At 40.1% G+C, this 26,199-nt stretch overlaps 1 protein-coding gene across 13 annotated transcripts; it reads left to right on the forward strand.

Annotated features, from left to right (window-relative positions):
• Positions 1 to 799: 799 nt before the first annotated feature.
• On the forward strand, positions 800 to 26,195 carry ppp6r3 (protein phosphatase 6, regulatory subunit 3). 13 transcript variants are annotated; one of them, XM_042109629.1, is made up of 25 exons: positions 1,074 to 1,262; positions 5,597 to 5,772; positions 6,403 to 6,636; positions 7,796 to 7,982; positions 8,487 to 8,624; positions 8,882 to 8,947; positions 9,044 to 9,156; positions 11,379 to 11,492; positions 11,595 to 11,724; positions 11,896 to 12,048; positions 12,225 to 12,383; positions 12,498 to 12,562; positions 13,661 to 13,776; positions 13,871 to 13,956; positions 14,273 to 14,359; positions 14,644 to 14,741; positions 15,667 to 15,721; positions 18,567 to 18,697; positions 18,822 to 18,937; positions 19,031 to 19,226; positions 21,381 to 21,478; positions 22,192 to 22,372; positions 24,542 to 24,661; positions 24,792 to 24,878; positions 25,060 to 26,195. In XM_042109629.1, the coding sequence occupies exons 3-25, from the start codon at positions 6,410 to 6,412 to the stop codon at positions 25,109 to 25,111; spliced, it is 2,775 nt and encodes a 924-aa protein (XP_041965563.1). In that variant the 5' UTR covers positions 1,074 to 1,262; positions 5,597 to 5,772; positions 6,403 to 6,409; the 3' UTR covers positions 25,112 to 26,195. The 13 variants fall into 13 exon arrangements, with proteins under 13 accessions (XP_041965558.1, XP_041965563.1, XP_041965564.1 ...); XM_042109630.1 differs by having other exon boundaries at positions 14,662 to 14,741; XM_042109633.1 differs by having other exon boundaries at positions 14,695 to 14,741.
• The last annotated feature ends 4 nt before the right edge of the window (positions 26,196 to 26,199 follow it).

The following is a 26,199-nucleotide window of genomic DNA, read 5'->3' on the forward strand; positions in this document are numbered from 1 at the left end:
ATTTTTGGAGAGAAAGTGTGCAGGACTGAGTGGCAGTCATATTTTCTACCACTTTGTGGTACATCTAGTTTCCAAAAAAGTGTATGTGATCCTTTAAGACAACTTGCTATTTGATGTAATAATCAATAGGCATAACTCATCATTTGCATAGCGCCCCTAGATTTTAAATGCATATTTCTACCAATTTATAGGCTACACCTATGGCTACACCACACATACATTTTTGTAATTTGTTTCACAATTCTTTAGGCATTTCCCAGGCATGAATACAATAATTATGCGCCCTGACATGAAACATCAATGTCTTTATGTTTATACTCAGTTGATATTGATAAGCCCGTGCACATCGTGATGCATGTATCCAGGAAACTTGGAGGAGTGTGATATGCAAATTATGCAGTGTCTAAGTTATGTGAAATGTGGGAAAAAAAAATGAAAATAGGAGTAATTTGGGTATTTCACTTACATGAGGTAATGGATTGTGTGTCTTTGTTTTACTAGGAGAATGTGGTCATAAGGCTATTCTATTAGAAGATTTGCTACTTACTCTGAGTTAACACAGCTTTTCACTAAACTTCGTTCTTGGAATACCCCCTAGAACCCTACGCATGTAAATACAACATATATCTTGGCCATGCATATAACAGGCCTACAGTCGACGTTGGCGGTGCAGCCCAGCACTTTGCATATTTTAGGCAGGCATGCCTAGCAGAGTTTGGTTGTAGCGATGACTGTCGTTGGGCGTGACCAACATTTCCCTGGTCCAATCAGTCAACCGTTTCCAATTCTAGACAGTGGCTGGGTGTGTTTTAATGCATTGGGTGGATTCTCCCACTCTCGTTCCAAAATGGCGAGTTAGCTCTATGTAGTTTTGAAAAGGCGCAGAGAAAAGACTGACTTTAAGTAGAAGATCGATGGGTTCCTCCTGTTGTAAGTGACATGCAAAATCACAAATCAGGATTCAGCCACAAAAAGGTTTTGGTATGATTGATATATACGTAAACCAATAACTACCCGGTTATCAGTTTGATTGACATCTATGGTAGTTCTAGTGGGGGGAAGGGACTGTAGAAGTTGATATAACCGCCATCTTGAAAAGTGCCCTCTGATGGTCTACCTTTTCGCGCCTGTCAGAATCTGTTGTAAACAGGTTATTGTGTTCTCAAAATTCGCGAGGTGATCGCGTTTTAATTTCAGTAACATTTTATTTAAAGGATTGCCTAGCTACATGTCGGGGACTCGCCTTAAACCGCTCTTAAACGGTACGTACATTCCTGCCCATGTAATTCTCACTAGCGACGGGAGGATCGTTAGCTATGTAGCTAACTAGCACGCTACTTGAATAGCTAATGGATGTTACTTTTTGCTGGTATCAGCTAGCTAGCTAGTATTAGCTAGCTATTTCGAAATGGTTTGCGGATAAAGGGCGAATTGCAGCATCACATAGTAACGAATGTTACGATTCAACCTAATTTTAAACAACGGTGCCTCTTTACGTAATATTTCCTGAGATTACACTCCGGTATGGTTGTTTGCAGCCTGTATTTTTAACCAAAACCTGCTACTAGGTATGGATTTTACGTTAATGTTACTAGGTGGTTAAGGCTAGCGGCTAGCTTCCAGTCGGACAACATAGCATTAGCAATGTTTAACGCAATAGAACCTAGCCGGCTGTAGCTCGGGTAAAATGAGTTGAAATCGACTGAACTGTGTCATACATACGTATGTACGACAATGTTTATTGTGTAGAACAATACTGCATTGGATTATAGCTTTTGGTGATTACAGTAATTAACGTTAACAGCATCGTTCACAATTCCTGTTGACGTGGTAACGTTAAGTCAATGAGAAAATCGGTTAACTTAACATTAGTGGTTTATTAGCTGTCGTAGCTAGCAGCTTTAAAATGCCGACTGGAGCTTGTGATGTTGACTGGTGTCACTGAGCGAGTTCATGTCTATGTAATAGGCCTCAACTGGTTGCCAGTTTAGTTGGCACGTAAAGTTAAAGCTTGCTTCATTCAGCATCTAAGCTTTTTAAAGAGTTGTTGTCTATTCATGTTTGACTGTCTACAAAGGTAAGCTTAGCAAAGAGGACCTATGTTGTCAACCTTGATCGCCGAGGTTCCTAGAACAGTTAGCGATAGCATAGTGCCTACACGAAAAAAGATTATCGTCACTTCCTACTTAAGTAGCTTTCAGGTTAACTTTCGAAAATGCTTTGCCAGCTTAATTTACCAACTAGCGTTAATAACCTTAACAATTTGGGTAACGTTTGCTTACCAGGGCAAACATGGGTGTTTTTGTTAGAATAGTAATGCAATTCTATGTAAACAGATAGTGTTGTTATGAAGTCTGGTTCTAGCTGCTACAGTTGGAAAGTGTAGTGAGTGTCTGACACTGATCAGGGCGCATTCAACGAAACCGGCTTGCTTTCCTATAATCGGTCTGGTCAGACGATTAACGTTGGGGTCCAAGTTACCCTTTTTACATTTATCTTCAACGTTTGTTTACTAGCTAAAGGTTGTTATCACGAGAAAGTAAGATGGTGGTGTTATAATTGTCCTCCCATAGTCCGCAGTTATAAGCGTGGCTTGCAAAGTTATTTTGCGTTCAGTATTTCGAACATGTTGATGCTAACGTTACTTCTTGGGTGATCACTAACGTTGTCAGTCTTGACAATTGGCCAATTATGTAGCCTGGTGTGCCGGTAAGTTAGTTAAAAGGCTCTCACTGACTATCTACCAATTCTTCGAGCGTTTCATTTGTGCTGCCTCGTTATAAATGCAGGGAAACGAGTTAGGCCCAATGGTGAATTGACTGTAGGATGTTACTAGCGAGTGTGGTCCAGTCACGCGATTTTAAGGATTTCTTTAAGACTTGACGGAGATTTGTAATTTTACGAACAACCATAGAAATTGGGATTTATTTATACCACCGGCTGAAATAGTTATGGATAGCTTTTAAATACAAACGATATAGAGTGAAAGGCAGCTAGATATTCTATTTCTGCGACATGAATACTGCTAGCTATCGAATTCCAAAGACATGTCGAACTAATGTTTACATGCGTGGGTGGTGGGCAGCAGTACTGCGTTATATTGTTTGCTAACTAGAACTTGACAGATTTTCACGGTTAAAGTAAACAGATGGTCTGGATTCTCGTTGTATTCAATAGTGCTATTAAGTGTAAATGCACTCGTCGTCTTGGAAGCTTATGCTGTTGCTCAAGTAGAGCTGTAACTTACTGTAGCTTCCGCAGCTCTTACCTTTACAGGTATGTGACCTGAAGTAGCCCTGGTTTCTCTTTTCCTCTTAGGACTTTGAACTGTGGAATCTTCATTTATATAGGCTACATATAAATCCATATGGGCAGTTGAATATAACTGTCCAATTGGTCTGCTATCACTGAGTTGGCATGTCTTCATTATTTGTATTTTGGGTAGTTTAGTTTGATTACAGTGGATGATTTGGTATGATTGTATGTTTGTAGCTATTTTTAGTTAAGTAACTTATTACTGTCGTCAGTCCAATTCACACAGCAAGTGTGTTTTTGGTGTTATTTTATATTTTGCTGTTTTGACACTCGAACAGTGCTTGGCAACTCATCCTCTAATTGGAAGGGTCTGGAAAGAGGCCAGTGTCAATGCTCCTTCAGCCCAACCCCCATCTCCTAGTCTATTAATAAGCGTGCTTTCTTTCGTCATTCATGATCTGTCAAGATGGCTGTGCCATTGCCCTTAAACCCTGTCCATGCCGTATTTTTTTTTTTTTTTTTTTGAAATTGGAAAGCTAATGAGATGCTTTTTGGCCTGGTTATATATAGACTGTCCAGTGTGGAACTGCTGCTGGTCTGAATGTAAAGATACAGAATATTTGTTTTCCAAACCTTCCTCCTTCATGCAATACATTTGGCTCCACGTGTGTCTACTCAGTGATGGACTTTCCTTCTATACTCCCCAAATATTTGGTATGGGTTAAGAACTGCATGTCATCCCCATAATTGTTTTCATCTTTTGCTCGTCTATAATTAAGTCCAAAGACATTTAATTCTGAAAAGAGAAACAGAATCCATCACTCATCCCACATGTTGATTATTTTTGATTTTGCATCTCTTTATTGGTAGTGGAAGACAGCAAAGTTGAGTAGGATGTATCACGTAGGTGATAAACTCGGCTGAGTAAAAAAAGAAAAAAGCTGATTTGAGAACAGATGTGTCTGCAGTATAAATGCATTTAACATATTTTTTTAATAATTAGGGAATTTGAATAACTTATTGCCCAGGATGTATACAAAATAAGTGTTATAAACACAGTACTCTTTCTTATTTTCGAGCTGTCAAATTTGGAGAAAGATCTGTATAATTGACAGAAATGGGAGTGTACACAATTATTGATGGAAGGCAGATGCTCAAAAAAGAAACTCCAGGCTGACATGACACAGTGTGAGTTTGACAGACGATAAACGAAGTGTCCTGTGTATTGGCCACTGCCATTTCTCTGGAGCGAAATGCTACGCTAGTGTGCACTAAGGCTCTTCCATTGTGTGTCTGAAGAAATGTCATCAGATTTGAAGACGTTCTCATTCACCTAAAAATGATATTTTTTCTTCCTTTAGTTTCAGTGATGGTCATTTACCTGTATGCTTAGTTTGGGACGCTCCAATCGATTGGCTACGACTGGATTCTTCTCCTTAAAATTAGACACAAAATTTGTTTAAGTGGTTGAGGACCTCTTTTCACCGCTGTAGTTAAATGTGTTTTTGTTTAATACTAGTATGACAAAATTGTGTTGTATCTCAAACAAAAGCTAAATGCTTTAGCTTAGCCAATGTAATTTGAGATTCAATTGGGGAACATGTCCAAATGTGTAGGAGGATTCTAACACAGAAGCAGCTGGAGTAATGACACAATCGCATGAGTGATGCGCCTTTTAACATTTATTTATTTGTTGCTTGTCACAATGCTTTTCATGCTACAGGGTTTGGAGCCACTGAAATGTCAGATATTTAGCCTGCAAGATATTGGTGCAGTGTCTGCGAGGCGTTGAAATTGTGTCTTTGAACCTTTCAGACATGACAATTGAGTGCCGATTTGCCAGTGCTTGGCGACAGACAGCTAGACGACTGAGGATTCACTAAATTTGAGAGAAAGGGATTAGAATTCCAGACTGTACCTTGAAGATGACCAAATATCTTAGTTCTTTCAGGCACTTTGCGATGGCCAAATGCTTCAAAGTAATTGAGGAAAAAAACACAATTTTTTAATGTGCCACTGTGAAGAAAGCAAAGTTTGCAGCTAACTGCTTTCCTAGGTTGATATGTGTTTGCTTGACGCACAAGTCTTGATCAAACCTAAGAAGCAAAAGATTATAAGGTGATGAACTGTTTGTTTATCAAAGTCTTTCCATCCAGTAGCGTAGTTCAGAAGTCATTACGTGAAAGTAGAGCTAACATGGAGCAACAAACACCAAATTTAACATACGAGTAAACCATCATGCATGAACGAGTTATTGTATTATTCGTTTGCTCTATGTGAAGTACTGCTGGATAATGTGTATATATGTGAGCTAAAACGTACTCTCTCTCGTGTGTTTCAGGTGTGTGTTAATTGTGGGCTGTGGACGAGGTGTATTTCTGCTGCATGTGTCCTGTTCTTAAGGATCTCTCGTCTCTGCTGACCGTGGTGCCTGTAATGGGCCAGAAGTCCCAAAGAGCACAAGAATTATTTTATTTTTAATCTGAATTTTTACCATCGGGGCGCTGCTTCGTTCAGGTATGTACCTTAAGCATCATTCATTGTGTAAAAAAATATTTGTGATTTTGTGTCTTGAGTTAATGAATGTGACATGATCTTTCCCTACTTGATGCAAGACAGAACAATATTTATGAAGTAGCTGAAATAAAATAAAATGAATCCTGACCCTGTATGGGTAGGGTTTCCAGGTGTTACCCATTTTCAAAAATATTAGTGCTGCCGTCTTCTTTTAACGTTTTTCTTAATCAGATGTTGGTCATATTGCAAGGAAACGGAAAAAGAAGAAAAACATAACCACTCACAGGGCCTTTGTACATTGTCGTGACAAACAGGAAGATATTTATCCCATCCCATTAATCCATTTGGCCTCTTGTTGCCAACACACTTTTCCATTACTGTCCCTAATGCAGTCTGGTACCACCTCATGTTTGTGTTTTTCATGAGTGACCTACCAATAATGTTGATGATGTAACAGACAACCTTTAAAATATATAGTTTAATCTGAAGCCATCAAATTTAATTGGGTTAAAAAAAAAAAAAAAAACTGTATAATTGAACCACAAACTGAAGAATTGAAGTGACACTTGCTCTCTATCATTTCTCCTCCATAACTTCGATCTTAACACATCTTTTGGTTTCGCTCCTCAGTGGCACCATGTTTTGGAAGTTTGATCTGCACACAACGTCCCACATTGACACACTCCTAGAGAAGGAGGATGTAACCTTGATAGAGGTTATGGATGAGGAGGATGTCTTGCAGGAATGCAAGGCCCAGAACCACAAACTCGTCGAGTTCCTGTTGCGCCCACAGTGCATGGAGGACCTGGTGAGCTACATTACCCAGGAACCCTGTGACGACGTGGAGGAAAAGATTAAATACAAGTAAGTTCAGACCATTTCTTTATTTACTTACTCTAGAGCTGTATTCTGTATTGATTAAAACCGCTGGCATTGACACTGGTATATGCACCTGCCTGGACTTTAAACATGCCTAGAGCTCAAAGGTATTGGCCTTCAGTTTTATGTTTATGGTAACGTTGATAATGTCTTGAGACATTTTACAGGACCCTAGAGAAGGCACACGGTCATCAGTAGCAAGGAAGAAAACTGAAAACGGGACCCAGGCCTTCCTTAAAAATGTTTGTTTGCAGTAACCTGTCAGACTTATAATTTTCTGTTCAGACCAAGTGCAATATTTTTCTTTTTTAAGCCAACCATATTAGCTTTAAATATTATCTTGAGCAAAATGAAGTAAAAGAGCAGATGACATGTTTGTTAAAACGATTTTGTGGGTGCTAACCGGCCTATCACAATGGAGCCAGCAGAGTGTGTGCTGATTATTACCCAATCAGAATAAAACACCTTGTGCATGTGCGTATTGTGCCGGTTAGCACGAAGTAAAATTTTAGCATGACACCCACCTTCATGTCACCTAACCTCACATCTCTGCCTTGCAAGCCTACTGGCCAGTAGCTCATAACAGAAGTAACCATGTCTGCCGTAGTAAGCAAGGAAGACTCAATCTATCTTGAATGGAGAGAGCAATCCTTTATATGTGTCTTTATAGGAGCACGTACTGAGCTGCCACCATATCCAAAATGATCTTTCAGACCTTTTTTTTCCGGGTTGGATGTTAAGGCAAACAAATATATTTCTTAGGATGGACCCATATGCCTGGGGCTGGTCCTTAAGAAGGTGAAGAAGGAGTAGGGAATGGTGACATTCAGCTTGTATACTCACACTCCATGACAGTCTAGCCATTCTGCCTTGAGAAAATGTTTTAAAGTTTAAGCTGAAATATTTTACCTTCTCATACTAGGGTTGGTGTAGTTGTTACAAACAAGGTGTTATGGATTCAGTAAGGGTAAGGTACCGAAAAAAGTACCGTTGAATACCGACACCGAGCCTCAGGCACCGGCAACGGTACCGATATTGGTTGAAATGTGATAGGTACCCAACCCTATCCCATACAAACTGGTATTTAAACTGAAACCATTGCCATTGGTATCATTGTAATGACCATCTTCTAAATTTCCCTCAGATACCCCAACATATCTTGTGAGTTGCTGACATCTGATGTTGGGCAGATCAATGACCGCCTGGGGGAAGATGAGGGGCTGCTGATGAGGCTCTATGGCTTCCTACAGAATGAGTCCCCACTCAATCCCCTACTGGCCAGCTTCTTCAGCAAGGTCCTCAGCATCCTTATTGGCCGCAAGCCAGAACAGGTAATCCATTCTGTGTCAAGTTGAGGCAACTAAGGTTTACACAGCATACTATACAGATTGTGAAAAAAAAAAATGTTGTGCATGCTGGCTGTTATATGGCTGATGTGTTTTTCCAGGAAAATGAAAGGCTTGTGTGTCATACTTGTATGCCATACTCAAACTCAAGTTAGTATGCCGACTTGTAAAAAACAGTGTGTACATGGGCATGCAGCAGTTTGTTTTTAGTTTTCCAGGAATGTTTCCATCTGTTCAGTACATTGTTTTTTTTTTTTTTTTAATTGTCCTCAAAAAAACATGGTGTTGTTTCCCTTGAATTCTACAGTTGCCTTGTTTTTGATACCTGATACCTTTCAATACTGTTGCCTTGATTTAAATCAGGTTTGAATACCTGAGATTCAAAAGGTTGTGAAATGATTTTACGGTCCCCAATATTGTATCCATTTTTTTTAGTGCTTATGGTCTCAACCTCCCTTACCTCCCATCTACTCTGTGTGTTTCTTTTAGATTGTGGAGTTTCTGCGAAAGAGGGAGGACTTTGTGGATCTCATGATCAAACACATAGGCACCTCTGCCATCATGGACCTGCTGCTGAGGATGCTTACCTGCATTGAGCCTCAGCAGCTTAGACAAGATGTGTTAAATGTGAGAGCTTCTCCTTATTTATTCCTGCTGGTAATGTGTGGCTCTGCAGTTTCAGGTTTCCATTTAACATAAAGTTCCCATCTCATGAAGCTATGTTGGTGTTTGAATAATTGCTTTGTATTTAAGGTATGATTTGTTAAATGATTGAACTTGTATGTGTTTTGGTACTTTGTGAGCCTTATGAATATAGTGGTGCATTGTTCCAGTACTCTATATGCAGTTTCTCACTTGTCCCTTTTCTAATTTTTTCCCCTCAGTGGCTTAATGAGGAGAAAGTCATCCAGCGTCTAGTTGACATGGTACAGCCATCTCAGGATGAAGATGTGAGGATTGCCTTTCCGTTACACCCTTCCTCATGTATTTCCATCTTGTACTGTTTCTCCCTGTTTGTCTGACAACTGGCTCTTGTCTCCCTGCAGCGGCACTCAAACGCGTCTCAGTCTCTGTGTGAGATCATCCGGCTGAGCAGAGATCAGATGTTCCAAGTGCAGGGCTGCTCAGAGCCAGACCCTTTGCTGGCCACACTGGAAAAGTATGATTGTCTCAGTTTCGCATTGTAATGTCAACTGACTGGCTTTAGGTTGTGTTTAGATTGCCATTGTGTTGATCTGGTGTTTATAGATCCATGTGGTCAGAGGCATACTTCATCACTTTAACTCAGGAGTATTTAAGATGATGGGGGTGGGCGATATATATCGTCCACGAGAATATTGTGATTGTTGTTGATGGGATATGAAGTCAAGTCAATTTTATTTTTATAGCGCATTTAACATGCACAAAGTGCAACACAAAGCCCTCCACAAACAAGACGCAACAAATTTACAAAATAACAATTGACGCAAAACAAAACAAAAGATGCCTGATAAGTATAAGTATATATACTCTTTTGATCCCGTGAGGGAAATTTGGTCTCTGCATTTATCCCAATCCGTGAATTAGTGAAACACACTCAGCACACAGGGAACACACAGTGAGGTGAAGCACAGGTCAGTTTTATTTTTAAAGCGCATTTAACATGCACATAGTGCAACCCAAAGCGCTCCACAAACAAGACACATAACAACAAGACAAAAGATGCCGGATGGAGCGGCGTAGTCGCCAGCGTGCCCATGACATCAAGACATGACAAATACATTTAAAAAAATAACAAATACAAAAAATGCCGGACGGAGCGGCGTAGTCGCTAGCGTACCCGTGACACCAAGATATACAAGACAGACAACAAAACAAATAAAAAGTAATAAAAAAAACACACACACTAATCCCGGCGCAGTCAGCTGCCTGCAACAACAGCGGCGCTCGGGGAGCGGCGTAATTGGTAAACGGTAGACATACAAGACTGTTAACAAACAAAAATAAACAAGTAATAAAATAAATAAATAAGAAATTAAAATAAAGAAAAGTCCGTGTTAACTTAATCCAACTCAGTCCAATGGCAATGACATGGCGCACAGCTGCATCTTCAGACCAACCCGGAGGATCCAACGTTAACATAGGCCTTCTGTAAGTGACGTTAGTAGACCTAATTCAGTCTAGAGATCACTGGAAGCATAGAAGCTAACCGTCTGAAGTTATTGGTGATCCCGCAGATAAGCAACTCTGTGGACCCCCGACAGCGACAGCCTGATGCTCCGACTCCGAGAGACTGCAGAGCTCCCCAACGTCAACGGTAGTTTCGAACGTTGGTAGCTGCTAGCTAGAAGCTAGTCTGCTCAATCCAGACTCTGTTAACGTTAGTCTGCACCAAAAACTTTGGTCTGCACAATCCAGACACCAGGCAAGGCAGATGGCAGCTCGCAGGTCAGCAGCAGCTCGGCGGCCACGGCAGATCCCTCGCAGAGTAGGCCCAGGTCCAGCTGTCCCGATAAAGCTCCTCGACCAGACAGTGAAGTGCAGCACCGTTCATGGATGGATGGTCAGCCCAGGGCAAAAGCTAGTTCTAGCCATAGCAAGCTCCCAATGGACCAACGACATCAGCCGATTTGGAAGCAGTAAAAGGGACTAAGAAGAACACGACAACCAGTGTTTCCCACAGAATTGAATTCCATTTGTGGTGGTTGGTTTGCAGAATTAACTTGAATACAACAGTTTTTAACTAATTAGCACAGCGTGGTTATGTTAACCAGATTTAAGCACAATTTAGTACAACCTGGAAAATCATTGTGTGGTGGTCAATGTTGATATTGTGGTGGGCCGCCACAAATAAGTCAATGTATGGGAAACACTGTGACAACTATTGAAAATAACATAAATGAAGAGAATACATTTAACTAGACAAAACAATACAAAAAATGAACATGACATTACATAAAATTACGAACATTATAAAAAAACAAACAAAAACATGATGCCAGATCGAGCGGCGTGTCTCGCCAGCGTCCCCGTAACCTAGCAACCTCTTAAGGGAGTATGATTAAATAGTTCCAGCTTATACAACCTCACCCACTTGTCAATATATTAAAATAACCAAATAACTTTGGTTACACTTTTAATTTGAATTATTGTCATACCAGTTTACTCAATGTTTTGACCAACAGCAGTAAATGACTTGCTGTGCCATGGTTTGCAAATAGTTTTTTTACCACACTCTATATTTGGCACAGCAACAGGGCTTCAAAACGTCTTTGGTTAGAGTGGGACTGATCCATCACACAAGTAGAAAACTGTTCAGTACGGTGGCTGTGATCTGTGGAAATAAAAAGTTAAATGCCAGGAACTGTTTCCTGACAACTTTGATTGAATGATTTATTGTAGGCAAGAGACATTGGACCAGCTGCTGTCCAACATCTTTGACAAGGAGAAGAACGAGTCGGCCATTGTCAGCGTGATCCAGATTCTGCTCACACTCTTCGAAACACGGAGACCTGCGTAAGGCCCTTAAATGTTTTTCAAATGTATGGTATCCCTGGCTGTTATGCTGGTGGGCTGATTGGAGGTTCCTTGTTGGTTCTGTTGACTTCCCACATGTAGCTTTGAGGGCCACCTGGAGATGTGTCCTCCAGGCATGAACCATCCCTCCTTCTCAGTCAACCAGAGCATCCTGGAGGCAGTCAGGCCTCGACTGAAAGACTTCCACCAGCTACTCCTGGATCCTCCCAAGGTGAATGTTGTGAATATTTCTTTAATTTTGAATTAATTATGCCATCACAAATTGTTACCACTTTGCTTACCTACACTAACTACTCTTAAATTGGATTAATCGAAGACATCTCCAACTTCATGAAATTGACCCTGGTGTGAATCGTCATTAACTCTTATTTTGTGTCTTCAGAAAACGCTCATGAAAACCACTTGGGGAGTCTTGGACCCTCCGGTGGGTAACACCCGCCTCAATGTGGTGCGACTGGTGGCCAGTCTCTTGCAGACCAACACGCATATCATAAACCAGGAGTTGATTAACCTCAACACTCTAGGAGTCATACTTGTGAGTTGCCATCATAAAAGAACATGTAGACACCCAATGTCCCAATCACAATTTATCGTTGTTAGGATGCATTCAAATGCTCAGTTATTTGTAGCAGCTTTACATTCTTAACTCTTGTGAAATTAAGTTGTTGAAATGAATGTGTACTAATGGGCCACTTTTTTTTATTTCTACAGGATATGTACTTTAAATACATATGGAATAACTTCTTGCACATACAAGTAGAAATTTGCACTGCAATGATCTTAGCAATGCCTCCAGCCCAAAGTGAAACTCCCGAAATTAACAGAGAGCAAGACCAAGAGCCTGTCAGGGAAAACCACCTCATCAAACATGTGAGAAGCCCCCCACCCCCCATCCCCAATTTGTCCTTGTGTTTTTTTACTGCTCAATCATATCTCGTCGATAAACCAACCAAAACCATTGTTTTTGTTCCTTTCCACATCCAGCTCTTTCAGAAGTGCCAGTTACTACAGAGAATCTTGGATGCATGGGGCTCTAACGAGAAGGAACAGTAAGTGCAGTTGAACTTTAATAATGAGGAATAGAACAGAAGTCTATACTAGGGCTGTAACGATACACCAACCTCACAATTCGGTTTGTATCACGATTTTTGACCCACGGTTCGATATGAATCTCGATTTTTCTGTTTTTTTTGGGGGGGGGGGGGGGGGCTAGACATTTTAATAAATAACATTTTAATAGCCTCCCTTAGAACACCAGACGATTACAATATAATATATCTATTATTTTATATCCTGATATAAAAGTATTTTTCTGAATGACTGATATTTATGACGGCACACTTTATGCAGATTAGCCTATAGCCTAGGCCTGCTATTTTTTATTACAACTCTACCTCTTTAATTCAGCTGTCTGGTTGAAGCATGGAAATATTTTAAACAAAGTAGCATAGTTGGCTAGCTTAGCCTATCATAGTCTACTGATTGGACTGTTCAGTTTTCCCATGTGTGTTCAGGTTCAAGGTAATGCTTGTTCTCCTTGGGAAAGGCCCTTTTGGGAAATGTTGGTATTGAGATGATCAGTCAACTTCAATGCAAGAGTTTTAAACAAATATGTGCAGCATGCTAAGAGGATTTAATAGTAATTTAGCTAGTCGTCTTCTATGCGTCCTTGCTTTCACGATTGTGAATGTTTTATTTAAGTCGCGCGTGTTCATTGAGAGGGAGAGGTATGAAATTATTATTTATTTATTTATTTATTTATTTGTTTGTTTTTGGACAACGTAGGCTACCGATAAGTAAAGCGGGAGATGTGGGTTGCTTTTTTGTGGCCGCGTAAGATGCAAAGCACTGCGTGAAACACTAGAAAGGTGTGTCGCGATTCTGCCTTTTCACACCGCGACACAGTATCGTTGATATGAATGTCGCGATTTCGGTTTTGAATCGTATATCGTTACAGCCCTAGTCTATACAGACATGTTCAGAAGTCTATACAGACAAAGTATTGATTTGGTAATGTTGTAAAAGGCTTAACATTTTCAGACACTATGCAGGAATTCAGGAATCCCTGTGTTGCACCATAGTCACACTAACGGAGGTGCGGTTTATCTTGAAGAGATTAAAAGAGCTGTTTTTCCACTGTTTTTCAGGGCTGAGGGTGGACGTCGGAGAGGCTACATGGGCCACCTAACCAGAATAGCCAACTCCATAGTGCACAATGGTGACAAGGGCCCCAATGGGGCTCAGATCCAGCAGCTCATCTCAGGTGAGAGATCCATCCTCTGATGACCACTAATGATGGGTCATCGTAAAGCTTTTGCCTTGCTGATATGTCCATCTCCCCATCTCTATCTCTCCAGAGCTTCCAGAGGATGACAGAGAAAGATGGGAGTCCTTCACTTCTGGCCAGCTATCAGACACGAATAAGATTAACACTGTAGACTTGGTAAGTGTCGTCTCAATCATGAACTGAAGTAGACATGGTCTTGAGTCTGCAGTGGATTTTAATTACCCACATTATAGCAGACACACTGACATGGCAGTGGTCCTTTTCTAGAGATCAAAATGGCAGACAAAGTAATTTAGAATTAAGTTGTGTATATTTCAGTGGATGTTTATTTTGAGTAATGGTATATGTTGAGTAAATGTGCTATATTTTTAGGTAACCTCTGCCATGACTGCAATTTTTGAACTCCATTTCATGCCTCTATCGCTGTTGAATCATCTGATTTGTAAAAGGATTTGCCATTTCCTTTTTATAGGTTAGCACAAACCACATTCACTCATCCAGTGACGATGAAGTAGATTTTAAGGACGGTGGATTTCACCAGGACTCCTCCCTGCAACAAGTAAGTCTGTAACTGCAAGAGCGATGAATCTTCAGTGTTATTTATTTAATATCTTCCGTTCATGCACAGTTTAACATATTTAATGCACTAGTCTGATAAATGGCTAATTGAAAGGTAAAATAAATGAATAAAAAAAAAAAACACGTTTTGCATATTATAGCAGTAACCATGAATGTGCATGGGTGACATGCTGATAAATTTCTTTGTTTCATCAATGGAAAACATATGAAAGCTTTTGCATAGTGTCAAGACTATATCATTATCGTTGGTCCTGGGTTTGCCAGGCCTTTTCTGATTATCAGATGCAACAAATGACGTCCAATTTTATTGAGCAGTTTGGCTTCAATGACGAAGAGTTTGCAGATCAGGATGATGTCGTGGAGTGAGTACTGACCATACATGTTTTTTCCCCCTCCATATTCTTCCACTCTCCCTCCCTTCTGTAAATGCTCAACATAATTACCAAGTATAGACTGCATTGGCACAGATGTTATGGTTTACTGAAAGTCCACAGGAGCCTAAAAACTTAGTGGTGCCATACTGAAGTGGTTCCCTGAAAAGCTCCTGAAACAGTCTTGTAGTTGTTCCTATTCACCATTTTTCTTTTCTAAAAGTGTGTGGGCTGTAAACTATACATGCAACAAATCACATTCCGGGTGCTTGAGAACTTTGTGGTGTAGAATGAAAATTCTTCTTTTTCTCTGATTGTTTGAAAGCTGCAGAATAATCAAGGCAAATAAATTTTAGGGTGTGGCTCTTCTCTTTTTACGTTGTGGCTAGTAGAGAATGCAAATTGGCCAGAACTTACCTATTGTTGAGTTTTGGTGCATCCTGCCTGGACCTAGATGATGGCACTTTTGGCTTTAGTTGTGAGAGAATATTATGGATTTAACAGAAAGAATACATGTGATGAGATTGTGTTTAGTATAATTAGTTTTAAACATACTTCAGTTTGTTTCAGTTACATGGTGTGTAACATGACTATTTTATATGGTCTTGTTTGTGAACCTCCATTAAATACTGAAAGCTGAAATAAACGAAATTTAACTTTCATACCAGTCACACCAGGAGCCTAAACCATAAATCTGATCTTTGCTTGCCGCTTCAGTATGCCTTGGGTAACTTGATTTAGTGATCACACTAGATCAGGTGCTGTTGGGTTAAAGGGTGGCCTGTTGGGTTTCATTTCTCAACATTTCTCTTCAGTTTTATTCTGAGCATTAGTAGTTTTATTGTAACCTCTTATTTGTCCAGTCTGAGCCATTTGTTTAAACTCTAAACTCTTGTTCTTTTTTTAACATTTGCAGTATTCCCTTTGATAGAATATCAGACATCAACTTTTCCTTGAATACCAATGAAAGTGTAAGTATGTAATTTCATCCTGATTTAATTTAGGAGGTAAGCTTATAATGTTTTTAGCCTAAAATGCACAACCTCATTTTTAGATTCGGGCATAAATTTGATGATTTAAAGCCTGATTTGTTGACAAAGTTTATCAAATAATGACCAATATTGACGTTAAATATAAAAATTGAGCTTAAGTAGAGGTAATGATGATTAGAAGTTGAACCCAGAGATTATTATGAATTTATTGCTGTGAAACGTGATAGACTGTAAAGAACTTCCAATAAAAAGAAGTAGTCTTGAGTCAGAAGGAATAGACCTCCACAGTCCCGCCCCTCCTTCGAGAGCTTAGTTTCCGGAAGAAAGTTTCCCATTAATTTCTCCAATCAACGTCTGGAAAAATCCATATATAAAGAGTTTTAGACCATGCCTTAGGCTAACCAACTATGATGTGACTCATAATCATACAACAATTTTGAGTAAAAAAAACCTGAAAATCCAAAAAAAGGCAAAGGTACAAGACTGTATACATATTTTAAATTCCGAGTGAAGGAACTACTATCCCATGAGCCTTTTCAAACGTACACATTTTGAACATTTGCAGCCTAACGGTAGTTTAACATGCTTCTATTTTAATGTTAACAAGAAGATGACTAACTTCCTACCGTTTCCATTGAGTAAATTCAACTTTTTATCGGACGGCCACACATCGGTTCTGACAGCCTAGGTATCCATCTTGATTCCAGCGAGTAATGAGACCACAGGCGCGGAAACAGTGGCATAAACATTTCCATGGCAACAGCGATCTCTACCTATCAAAGGCTGTTCTTTTACCAGCTTACATTAGGATGTTTGGTAGTGTAGTACTTTTCCTGTTAAATCACGAATAGACCCCCCCCCAGCAGCAGGTTTTAAGTCTACCATGGATGGTTACGATTTTATGGCTTATACTGAAGTTGTCAATAGAGAAATTGTATTGTATTGTATTCTTACTTCCGGAATCGGCTGTGGGCAGGACTGTTGCGGTCTATAGGAGACACATGAATTTTAGCAAAAATGCTATCATTCATGTGGAGGTTTCGCAACAGAAGTAATGGATTTGTTAGTAAACAGTATGATATGAGCGAATAATGTTTTATCCACTAATCAAAGTATTTCCTCAACGCCCGTGTAGTCCCCTCTGAGAGGGAGAGAGCGGTTGCGCTCAGGATGAGATGAGGTCAGCTGTTGTAGTGAGGAGGTTAGTGTTGTCCGCACACTAGAAAAATGAAGATTTACTGTAATTGTTTTTGTCCGTTAGTATCCTTGCTAGGGGGCAATAGGATATTGCAATCTTCGTCCGTGTCTGTCCGCTCGAATAACTTGAATTAGGGATGCAGGAAATTCTGGGCCGATTAGCGGTATATAAAATAACAATTTGTCCGATAACCGATGCTGATATCTTTTTCTTTGTTTGTTTACTTCATTTTAGTTGTTAATTATAGAGTGGAAAGAAAAATATTCATAAAAAACCAAAGCAAAATTCAAGTCTTTCAGTCCTTAATAGCACATTTACCTAGTGTAGAATTGATGTAGCGTAACAGGTAAACATCAGCCATTGCCATGTCATAAATTTGCTGATGGGCACTATAAGTCTACAAGGCTGATATTGTCCTATACTGATTTTGTCCGATATATCGGTACATCTATAGATACAGTCTATCTATTTAGCATTTATCCAGAGGGAAATTCACCCCAATACACACACACACTCAAAACGCCTGGTATTGCACTATGTAATGATGTCGCAGGTAGTAACAAGCCCTTTCTGTTGGTTTTAGACGAATTTGATACCACCTTGGTGCTGAATTGGGTCGCCAGTACATTGAAAATTTGCGAAAAGGGGAATTATCTACATTGTGTTACTTTTAATATTATATGGCAAGGGTCAGTGGTCGCTTGACTGCTCTTGTTTTAAGATAACAATAACTTTTTAAATGGACAAAAACATATTAAAACATTTTTTCAGTGTGCAGACCAGCTAACCCTCTCATGAACCAAATTTGACTATTTTTGGGGAAAATTCTACTTGCTTTATTGTTACAGATTTTTAAAAGTTAACAGACCAAAAACTTTAGAGGTCATTTTCTCCAAATCATAGAGTAATAATTTCATCAATTCAACATTTTAGTAGCTTTAAAGGCAGGGCAAGCGGTGCTGGATGACGTCGCATTTGTTTTATGTTTGTGTTTCTTATTACACGCTTTTTTCCAAAGCAACTACATTATATCTGAACTAAATACAGAGTAAAACACACCAGAGGTAGCTTGCCTCTCTTCAATGCTCCCCGAGAACCTTTACACAGTGTTTTGTTATTACATTAAAGATGAAAAAACTGTTTAAATGTTTGGAGCATTTTTTCTGCTTTTCCATATCGCACAGGAAGTGACTAATGGCAGATAGATCTCAGAATGACCTGGCAGCAGCTTTTCATGTTATACATCATGGACAATGAGGTCTAGTTTAATTTGAAAGTGCCAAGTCACAGTGGCTTTCATTTTGTGTGTATAAATTCCTCCCAAGACCTCCCAATTTTACAGTAATTTATATATAAAGTTCTTAAAATTAGACTAAATGTTCTGCAAGATCTAGTCCAATCAACTCAAGCATCCAAGTTGGCATTTCAGACAGTCTTAACTCTTTCCAGACACTAGAAGTAATTAAGACCAAGTTCAGCTCTAAAGCATCCATGCATAACTATGCTAATTATTAATGCTGTAAGTACATTACAGTATTTTGTTCAGCAAGAATTGATTTGTACATCAGTAGTCAGCCTACTTTTTAGAATGATGTCTTCACCTGCCACTGTCTTCAATCCACATAGGCAAATATAGCGCTGTTTGAAGCCTGCTGTAAGGAAAAGATTCAGCAGTTTGAAGACACTGGCTCTGATGAGGAGGACATTTGGGATGAGAAGGATGTCACTTTTGCACCAGAAGCACAGCGACGTCCTCGGTACGGCACTTAACATCCTGGCCTGACCCTCAATAGCCCTTTAGTCCTGATTCATATTCACCAAAACCCAACACATTCTGAAGAATATGTTTCCATCTTCTTAATGTGGCTCTCTCTGTGGTAGGAGTTCTGGTAGTACTGACAGTGAGGAGAGCACAGACTCTGAGGAAGAAGATGTGAAGCGCGACCCCTTTGAGCCCAGCAGTGCCACGACAGACGACAGGATGGAGGTCGACACGGGTAAGATTGAAGCATCTCCAAGAGACGGCAGTCTCAAACAAGCCATGGGTGTTACAAAAAGCGCTCAAATAGGTTTCCCCCATTTTGCGCCAGGTCCCGTGTGGACGGCCAACTTTGACGATATTCCCATGGATACAGGGAACTCTGCGGGGGCTGCTGGAGCTGCCCCCTCGTCCACCACGGGGACCATGTCTGAGCCCACTGGCTGGAGCTCACCTGCTGCTGCCCCCATAGCTCGCGACACAGAGACAAGCTGGGCTGACTTCTCCAGTTTCCCCCCCTCAGTGAGGTCAGTCAAAGGACACCAACAGAACATATTCTACATTAGGGCTGCAACAATTAATCAATTAGTTAGTCAATCGTTCAATTAATTGCCAATTATTTTGTTAATCATTTTTTGGGGTTATAAGGAAAATGCCTCAGAATGCAGATTATCTGCAGACTATCATTAATATTTTTAGCTTTAGGCTGTGTTTAAACTTGGCGTCCTTTTGACAAGAAAAGCTGGCCTGGGTTCTTTTGCCAGTACGAAAAAACACTGGCAGCAAAAAGCCGTTTAGGGAGTCTTTTGGTGCCATAACCATGTGTGCTAATCAAGCGTTAATGTTAGCTAGAATGCTTGTTTTTCTAGCAACTGCATTAAACACTTTTTACTCTTGTTTTGAGTCAATGGTCAAAAGTATCTCCATCGCTACCGGCTCCATTTGTGCTGGTTGGTATGGAATACAGACAGACAGACAGTTTATTGATCCCCAAGGGGAAATTCAAGAATTTCGTCCCATTTCTAAAAATTACGTCCCATTTCTAAATATCGTGTGGTCAAAACAAGGCATTTTAGGGCAGAATATCGAGCTTTGGGTAACACTGACATTTTATAGATAAAACAACTCAACGATTAATCGAGAAGGTAATTGTCAGAATAATTTTTAGCTGCAGCCCTACTCTACACAATACTAATGTTGGCAACATGGCTCACTAGCTGCAGACCTGCCAACCTGTACGCATTTTGCGTAGCAACCACGCATTTTCACATCAAAGTACGCCACTACGATTTTTTACTTAACTTCCAACTACGCAAATTTTTTCTTCATCCAACGGTGGGTTGATGAGGTGAGTTTAACAAGTGTTCACTCGCAAATTTGCATCCCCCCCAGCTAAACTAAAAATTGTAAATTCACCTAGGCCTAATAGTTTGATGTTGTCTTAGAAAGTTATTACTTGTTCAACAGTTGTTTCAGTTAGCATATTTTCAATGTGTCGCTGATGGTTAAAATTTTCATAACTAAAAGGCGCTAATTAAATGGAGCGCAGACCTTTCCAAGGCAAAATGCAGCCATTAACGAGTCTGAAAGTGGGCCTAGGCTAAATAATTTGAGCTGCTCATTGATGAGTGTTCAATTAGTTTTTTCTTTGGAGCATAGATCCTCCTTCTTGATTGTTAGCGTGAAAACAAGCGAGAACAAATAATAGGCTTCCAGACAGAGATCATTCACTTATCACTGTAGATAATGTAGGCCTAATCATTGCAGCCTCACAGATGGCAGGAAGACGCTGCGATCTGAAAGAAACTGAGTGCATGTGCAAGTGAAATTCTTTAAAAGCAATCAGTAATTTGCATTAGTCAGCAGGTAATAATTGAACATTTAACAAAAACATTTTACAAAAAACAAAACATGTAGGCTATTGTGAGTAAAGGGATGGGTTGCACACTGACAACAGCAGATGTCCATAAGCTTCTATCTACTGTAGCATATATCCATGTGAATTAAATATGTTGGCATAACATGGGCAATAGATGTATTTCTTTACAAAATAAATCTTTAGGCCAGATATAAGAAAATGGACAGCATATCCACATCAGTCCCTATCAACGCAAGTGTTTTTCAAAGGTCAGGATTATTAGGCTCTAAAACAGATTGTCAACATTATAGAGCTACTGTAAAAGATTCAGTTTGCACTTTCAGGAACACATTGGATCAGATTTAGATAGATATTCAACATTAAAGATGGGTCGCTATCCAAAATGTGTCTTGCAAGTATGGCTATGTCTGTTTTTGGCTGCATGCATGAAGGCCGACGTGACATTTTCTTTTCTCTGCTTGAGGTGATACTCAAAAAAAAATCTTCAAGGTTGGCAGGTCTGTAGCTGGGATTCCATCCAATTGCACGTTTTGATTACTCAAATGAGAAATCCTAACTGGAAATGTTTGAAATTCTCATACAATTTTCTTAATGTGATAAAAAGTGCCCTGCAATATAAATGGGTCTGTACATTCCAGACCTTATGTAGAGAATCTGTTTTTCCAATTTTCAATAAATACAGTATTTATTAACAATATCTATAATTTCTCCTTACTATTACTGTATAACTACACACAGCTACAACAAATCTTAAATTCTGCTTTCTGGCATTGATCTTCATGTCCCTTTTCCACCCTTCCAGCCCCAAAGACCCACTGAGATGCAGCTCACCAGTGGCCATGGAGACGAGCCTAGAGACGGTGGACCCACTGGGTGTGAACGCACCCATGCAGTCTGAAGGTGAGCCACTTATCTTCAGGTGTTCGTGGTCATGCCAGGAGCAGGACTTAATACTCCACGTGTAACTCAGCACGCCGAGTATACCATTTCCCACAATAAGCCTTGGCGCTTCACTGGATACTACTTGCTTGAGACTTTGTTTAAAAAGTATATCTGTCCAGGGCTAGAAATTATTTTTTCAAAATGGGTGGAATTCCCCCTTCAGTGCTTCACATGGGGTGCGGTGGGTTGGGTGGGGGGGATATAGAGTATTTTACAAACTGAAAACACATTTTCCTTATACAGACATCAATGATAGAACACTAAACATAGTCTTTACTTACATGGTTTTGGTTTTCTAATTGGACTAAGTGTTTGTGACAACACGTCATGATAAATTTGATAATGTTTGATCTCTGTTTTGGTATGAAGCACGTTTCACGTAATGATCTGCGCACTCTAGAAAATGAAAGTAGGCCTACTATGCGCTCGGTGTCTGTAGCTGTCTGTGCCAGTTTTATATTAAATCTATAAATCTGTATCCTAATACGTTAAAACTATATGTTAAAATATAAAGACTGTTTTGGTAATCTCAGGATATAGTTGTTTTGGTTTTTATCAGCTCTTGATTTAAAAAAAGCCAAATTGCTAATTCTAAAATAACCACAAACAAATGAAATGTAAGCCACCAATAGGAGAACCCAGCTGACGTGTGCTCCTTTTCGTGCTCCCAGCTGCAGGACAGTGGCCTGAAGAAGCGGTCCCCTCTGGGCCCAAAGCTGCCTCTGCAGGTGGTTCAGATGCGGAGGAGGAGCCGGCTGGGGACCGCGTCACTGAGACGGTCACCAACGGCTCCATGAAGGAGACGCTCAGCCTTACTGTAGATGCCAAAACTGAAACTGCTGTTTTCAAGAGGTGAGTGACCAAGTGCTGAAAACTCAGGAGGGGAAAAACACCTCCCGTCCCTTTCTCTGTTTTTCGCTTCTTTCTCTCGCTCTCTTCAGTGTCACCAAACATTCCCTTTCTCCCTGCTATAACACGGCCATTCACTTCACTGTGCATGTGGACCTGCCCTGTCTCTGTGTCCGAGCTTTGTCCCCATTCCCCACCCCCACGACGGGAGCCAGCCAGGTGGCAGAGACACCCCCTCCCCCATCAGAAGGGGGACGGTATTTTTATACAGTCAGCTACTATTGTAGCATATTGCATCTGTTTCCTAAGGGCCCACATTTACAGATGTTTGTGTGTTTTTTGATTTTTTTTTTTTCCCCTTTTTTGTAAATAAAGAGAGAGAGAGAAAACAAACTGTCCTTCACTTGCACCACTTACAATATGAGCTTCCTCTTTCTCTTTGGCGTGCGTGCGCGTGGCTTCAGAGTGTTGAAATCTTATCGGTATGTACAGCCAATTGGGGGGGCTAAACCATCTGCCGTGTCTGTTTTTCTGTTGTCCGTTCGTTTGTTTGTTACTCCCAATGTCAGCCACTAATTGATTTGTTTTATTTAATATATATATAAATTGTATGTACATATAATTTATATATATGCACACAAACACATTTATGTAACATTCTTTTTATGTTTTTAATGGTTGTTTCTTCATGTCCATTTGCATGTTAAGAGTTGTCAGTGACTCAAACTGGCTGTAGGCCTTCAGCTGTAACCATTTCTGCTCTCAAGTAGTAGTGAACGATGTATGCAGCCTGTCCTTCACAGAGGACATGGATGCCTTTTTAAAATTTAAAATAAGACTGGCTGCTTCTTTGTGAACAGCCACGGCTTCTTAAAATTATGTGCGAACAGGCAGATATAGCTTTGCTTGCAGTAAAAAAAACACACAACTTAGTAATATTTCACATAAATTGACAGAATGCTGGCTTTTTAAATTATCAGTTTGTAGAACATTGTACTGTATGTGTTTCAGCCTCAACATAACTTCATGTACAACTGATCTTGTTCACCTGTAGATTCCTTCCTAAGCTCCAAGCTTTGACTTCCCTTAATTTTGCAGCTTATCAGGGTGCAGACAAACAGGGTACAATAAACAGAATAAAAAGTTTATTCCTCTTGTCTGCCACATGGGGTCCCCATGGTAGGACCTCCCCAAGTGTAATGATATTGGAGGACTGGTGGTACCTGGTGAATATTTTGGGTCCTATCCCATCAAACCACAGCACTTTCATGTCCAGCTTTAAGACCCATGGAATTGATTTAATATATGTAATACTGCCAGGTGAACACACATTCTTTCCTGTTTCACGTGAGCTTTTAATGCATTGTGCAGTGAAGTCGAACAAGGCCTCATGCTGTGGGTACATTTCTCCTAGACCCAGGCAAAAGTGCCACCTGAAAAAACATTCCATTACCTAAAATAGTCCCAGTGCTGGAGATGAGCATAATGGTAGAATTACTTGATGGAAGTAAGGTGTAACATTTTAGAAAACTCTAGACTTAACATCATCTAATCTGCTTGAGCCACATGAATTGAAGTCAAAGTGTCATCTCTATTTGAGACTGGGGCAACAAGGGAAGGGCAACAATAAAACTATTTGTTGTACTCGACTTGTATTGTGTCAGCAACTCCTACGGCTTAATCCTCTACAAGCTTCTGTGCTGCGTTAAGGGACCATTTTTACAAAAAGCCATCAGCTGTCGTACAAGAGTTGTAGCCAAATCTTAGAATGGTGCAATTGCCAGCTGTTCATTATGATAGCGAGGCAGAGCTGGATAGCTGGCGTGTGGTCTACTGAGCATACCACTGATCCCGTTGTCTCTGCGTAGCCTAAACCAAAGCTTGTTTACCTGGCCAAGTGTTCCGACTAAGAATTGCCATTGGCATTGAATAAACCCTAATCAGATGGAACTCCCTACGCTTCTCTCCATTTGCTGTACATTGTGTTGCCCACATTTCATTTTGGTTCACCCAAATCCATTTCATCACCCTTCATTTGCACCCATTTGCTTTGAATGTGGTCTGTCCCCATTTTTTGCATGTCTTGTCTGTCGGGTTAAACCATGAGGGGGAAGGGTTGGCCAGTGTGTAAAAAGGACCACCGTCTGAATGTGTGACCCTTCCCGTTTATAGTAAGGAAGAGAATTTACCTACCTCTGAAGATGGATCCGCCAAGTACGTTGTAGGTGAGAGTGGCGAATCTAAGAGCACCTGTGCTGCTGCACAGCCTGTTGGCAACTGTCAGAAACCAGGGTAAGTCTCAAACCACTCCAGCTAATGTAGTTACATCAGATGTACTGATTTTAAACTATTTCCCTTTTGTTCTATAGCCTGTATTATACATGCATTGAACTTCTGTTACCTTTTTTTATTTCTTTAAAAGTGCTAATTTCTTAGAAGAGAAGGCAAAAGTTCAGAATGAGGCTATCAATGGTCCCCTTGAAGAAGCACCAGTCAAGGATGAAGCCAAGTAAGTCTGCAGTGTTCTCTCTGAAAAGGTTTTCAGAATCCTTTAGGAATTCATTGGATTTAGAAACGGGCTAAACAGTGCTTACAGAAGACCTCAACCTCCCATTAATTTTTAGTAGAGGTTAATTTGTATGTTGCAGTTGTGTGTCCATGTGCTCATTCGTCTCGCTCTCCCCCCACAGAACAGAGCAGCGTGTGCCCTCACCAGATTCAGCCGTTAACGGGCCGGTGTGATGTGATGCGGTGCGACTATGCCTGCCTGCTCCTGCCCACGCTCGCGGTCTCCAGAAGGGGTTGGCCAGGAGGGGGCAGTGCCAGCCTGGGAGCCTGGGCGACAGCGGGAGCTACCCACCACCCCTCCTCCTCTCCCCCTCAACCCAACTTCACCAGATCAGGACCAGCAATATTCATATTAGACAGTTGTACAGAGAGTTTGAACTGTATGGAGAGAAACATACTCTAATTTTTTTTTCTTCTTTTTTTGCATTCATTTATAAACTGTTGTTCTTATGAGGTGATCTGTCTATCTTGCCACTCAAAGTTAATAGTAATGTTGCTATAGTTAAAATGATTGTATGAATAAAATATTTTATAAAAAGAAAACATGTATACAGAAACAAAATATGAATTACTGAAATATACCAATTGGAACACTTAGTGTGGCCAAATTGTTTTTTGCTTTTTTTTTGTTTTGTTTTTTTTAAACAGGGCTTTTTTTCCCCTCTTGCACAAATCTGGTATTCTGAGTAAAAGCAACACTTACAGTGAAATGTTAATTGGCAACCTATGTTGGTCTGTTTTATTCATGAGGCTGTGATTAGGGGAAACATAATTTTACACATTCAGAAAGATTTATTTTGCCACTGGTATTATTTGTAAATGTTTCTTGTATCCTTTCATGAGCAAGATCGGGGGGAACAAACTTTGGAATAGTTTTTAACTTAATTTATTATGAAAATTTAGTTGTAATATTCTGTTACTAAGAGCCATACACATGTCCTCCCCTACCCTTTCCCCTGTGATCACATTAAACTGTACAAACCCCCTGAAGGAAGGACTGTAGAGGGTGTTCTCCAGTTGCATGTAGCTAGCGAGTTTAACACTTTCTATTGGCTTGTGATGATTGGATCTTACTGTTTTCCAACTGTTCCTGTCTCACTGAAGTCAACCTCTCCACCTGCAAAGTTTTCTGGGAATGTAATGGATATTCCTGATATGCTTCAATCATGCATAAATCATTGACTTTGATTTATTTTACTTTTTTTCTTTCATTTTTTTTAATAAAAGGGCAACTGTGCCAGAAAGAATAGGAAACAAATATT

This window comes from Alosa sapidissima, chromosome 11 (genome assembly GCF_018492685.1).
Source record: "Alosa sapidissima isolate fAloSap1 chromosome 11, fAloSap1.pri, whole genome shotgun sequence".
NCBI classification, from domain to species: domain Eukaryota; kingdom Metazoa; phylum Chordata; class Actinopteri; order Clupeiformes; family Clupeidae; genus Alosa; species Alosa sapidissima.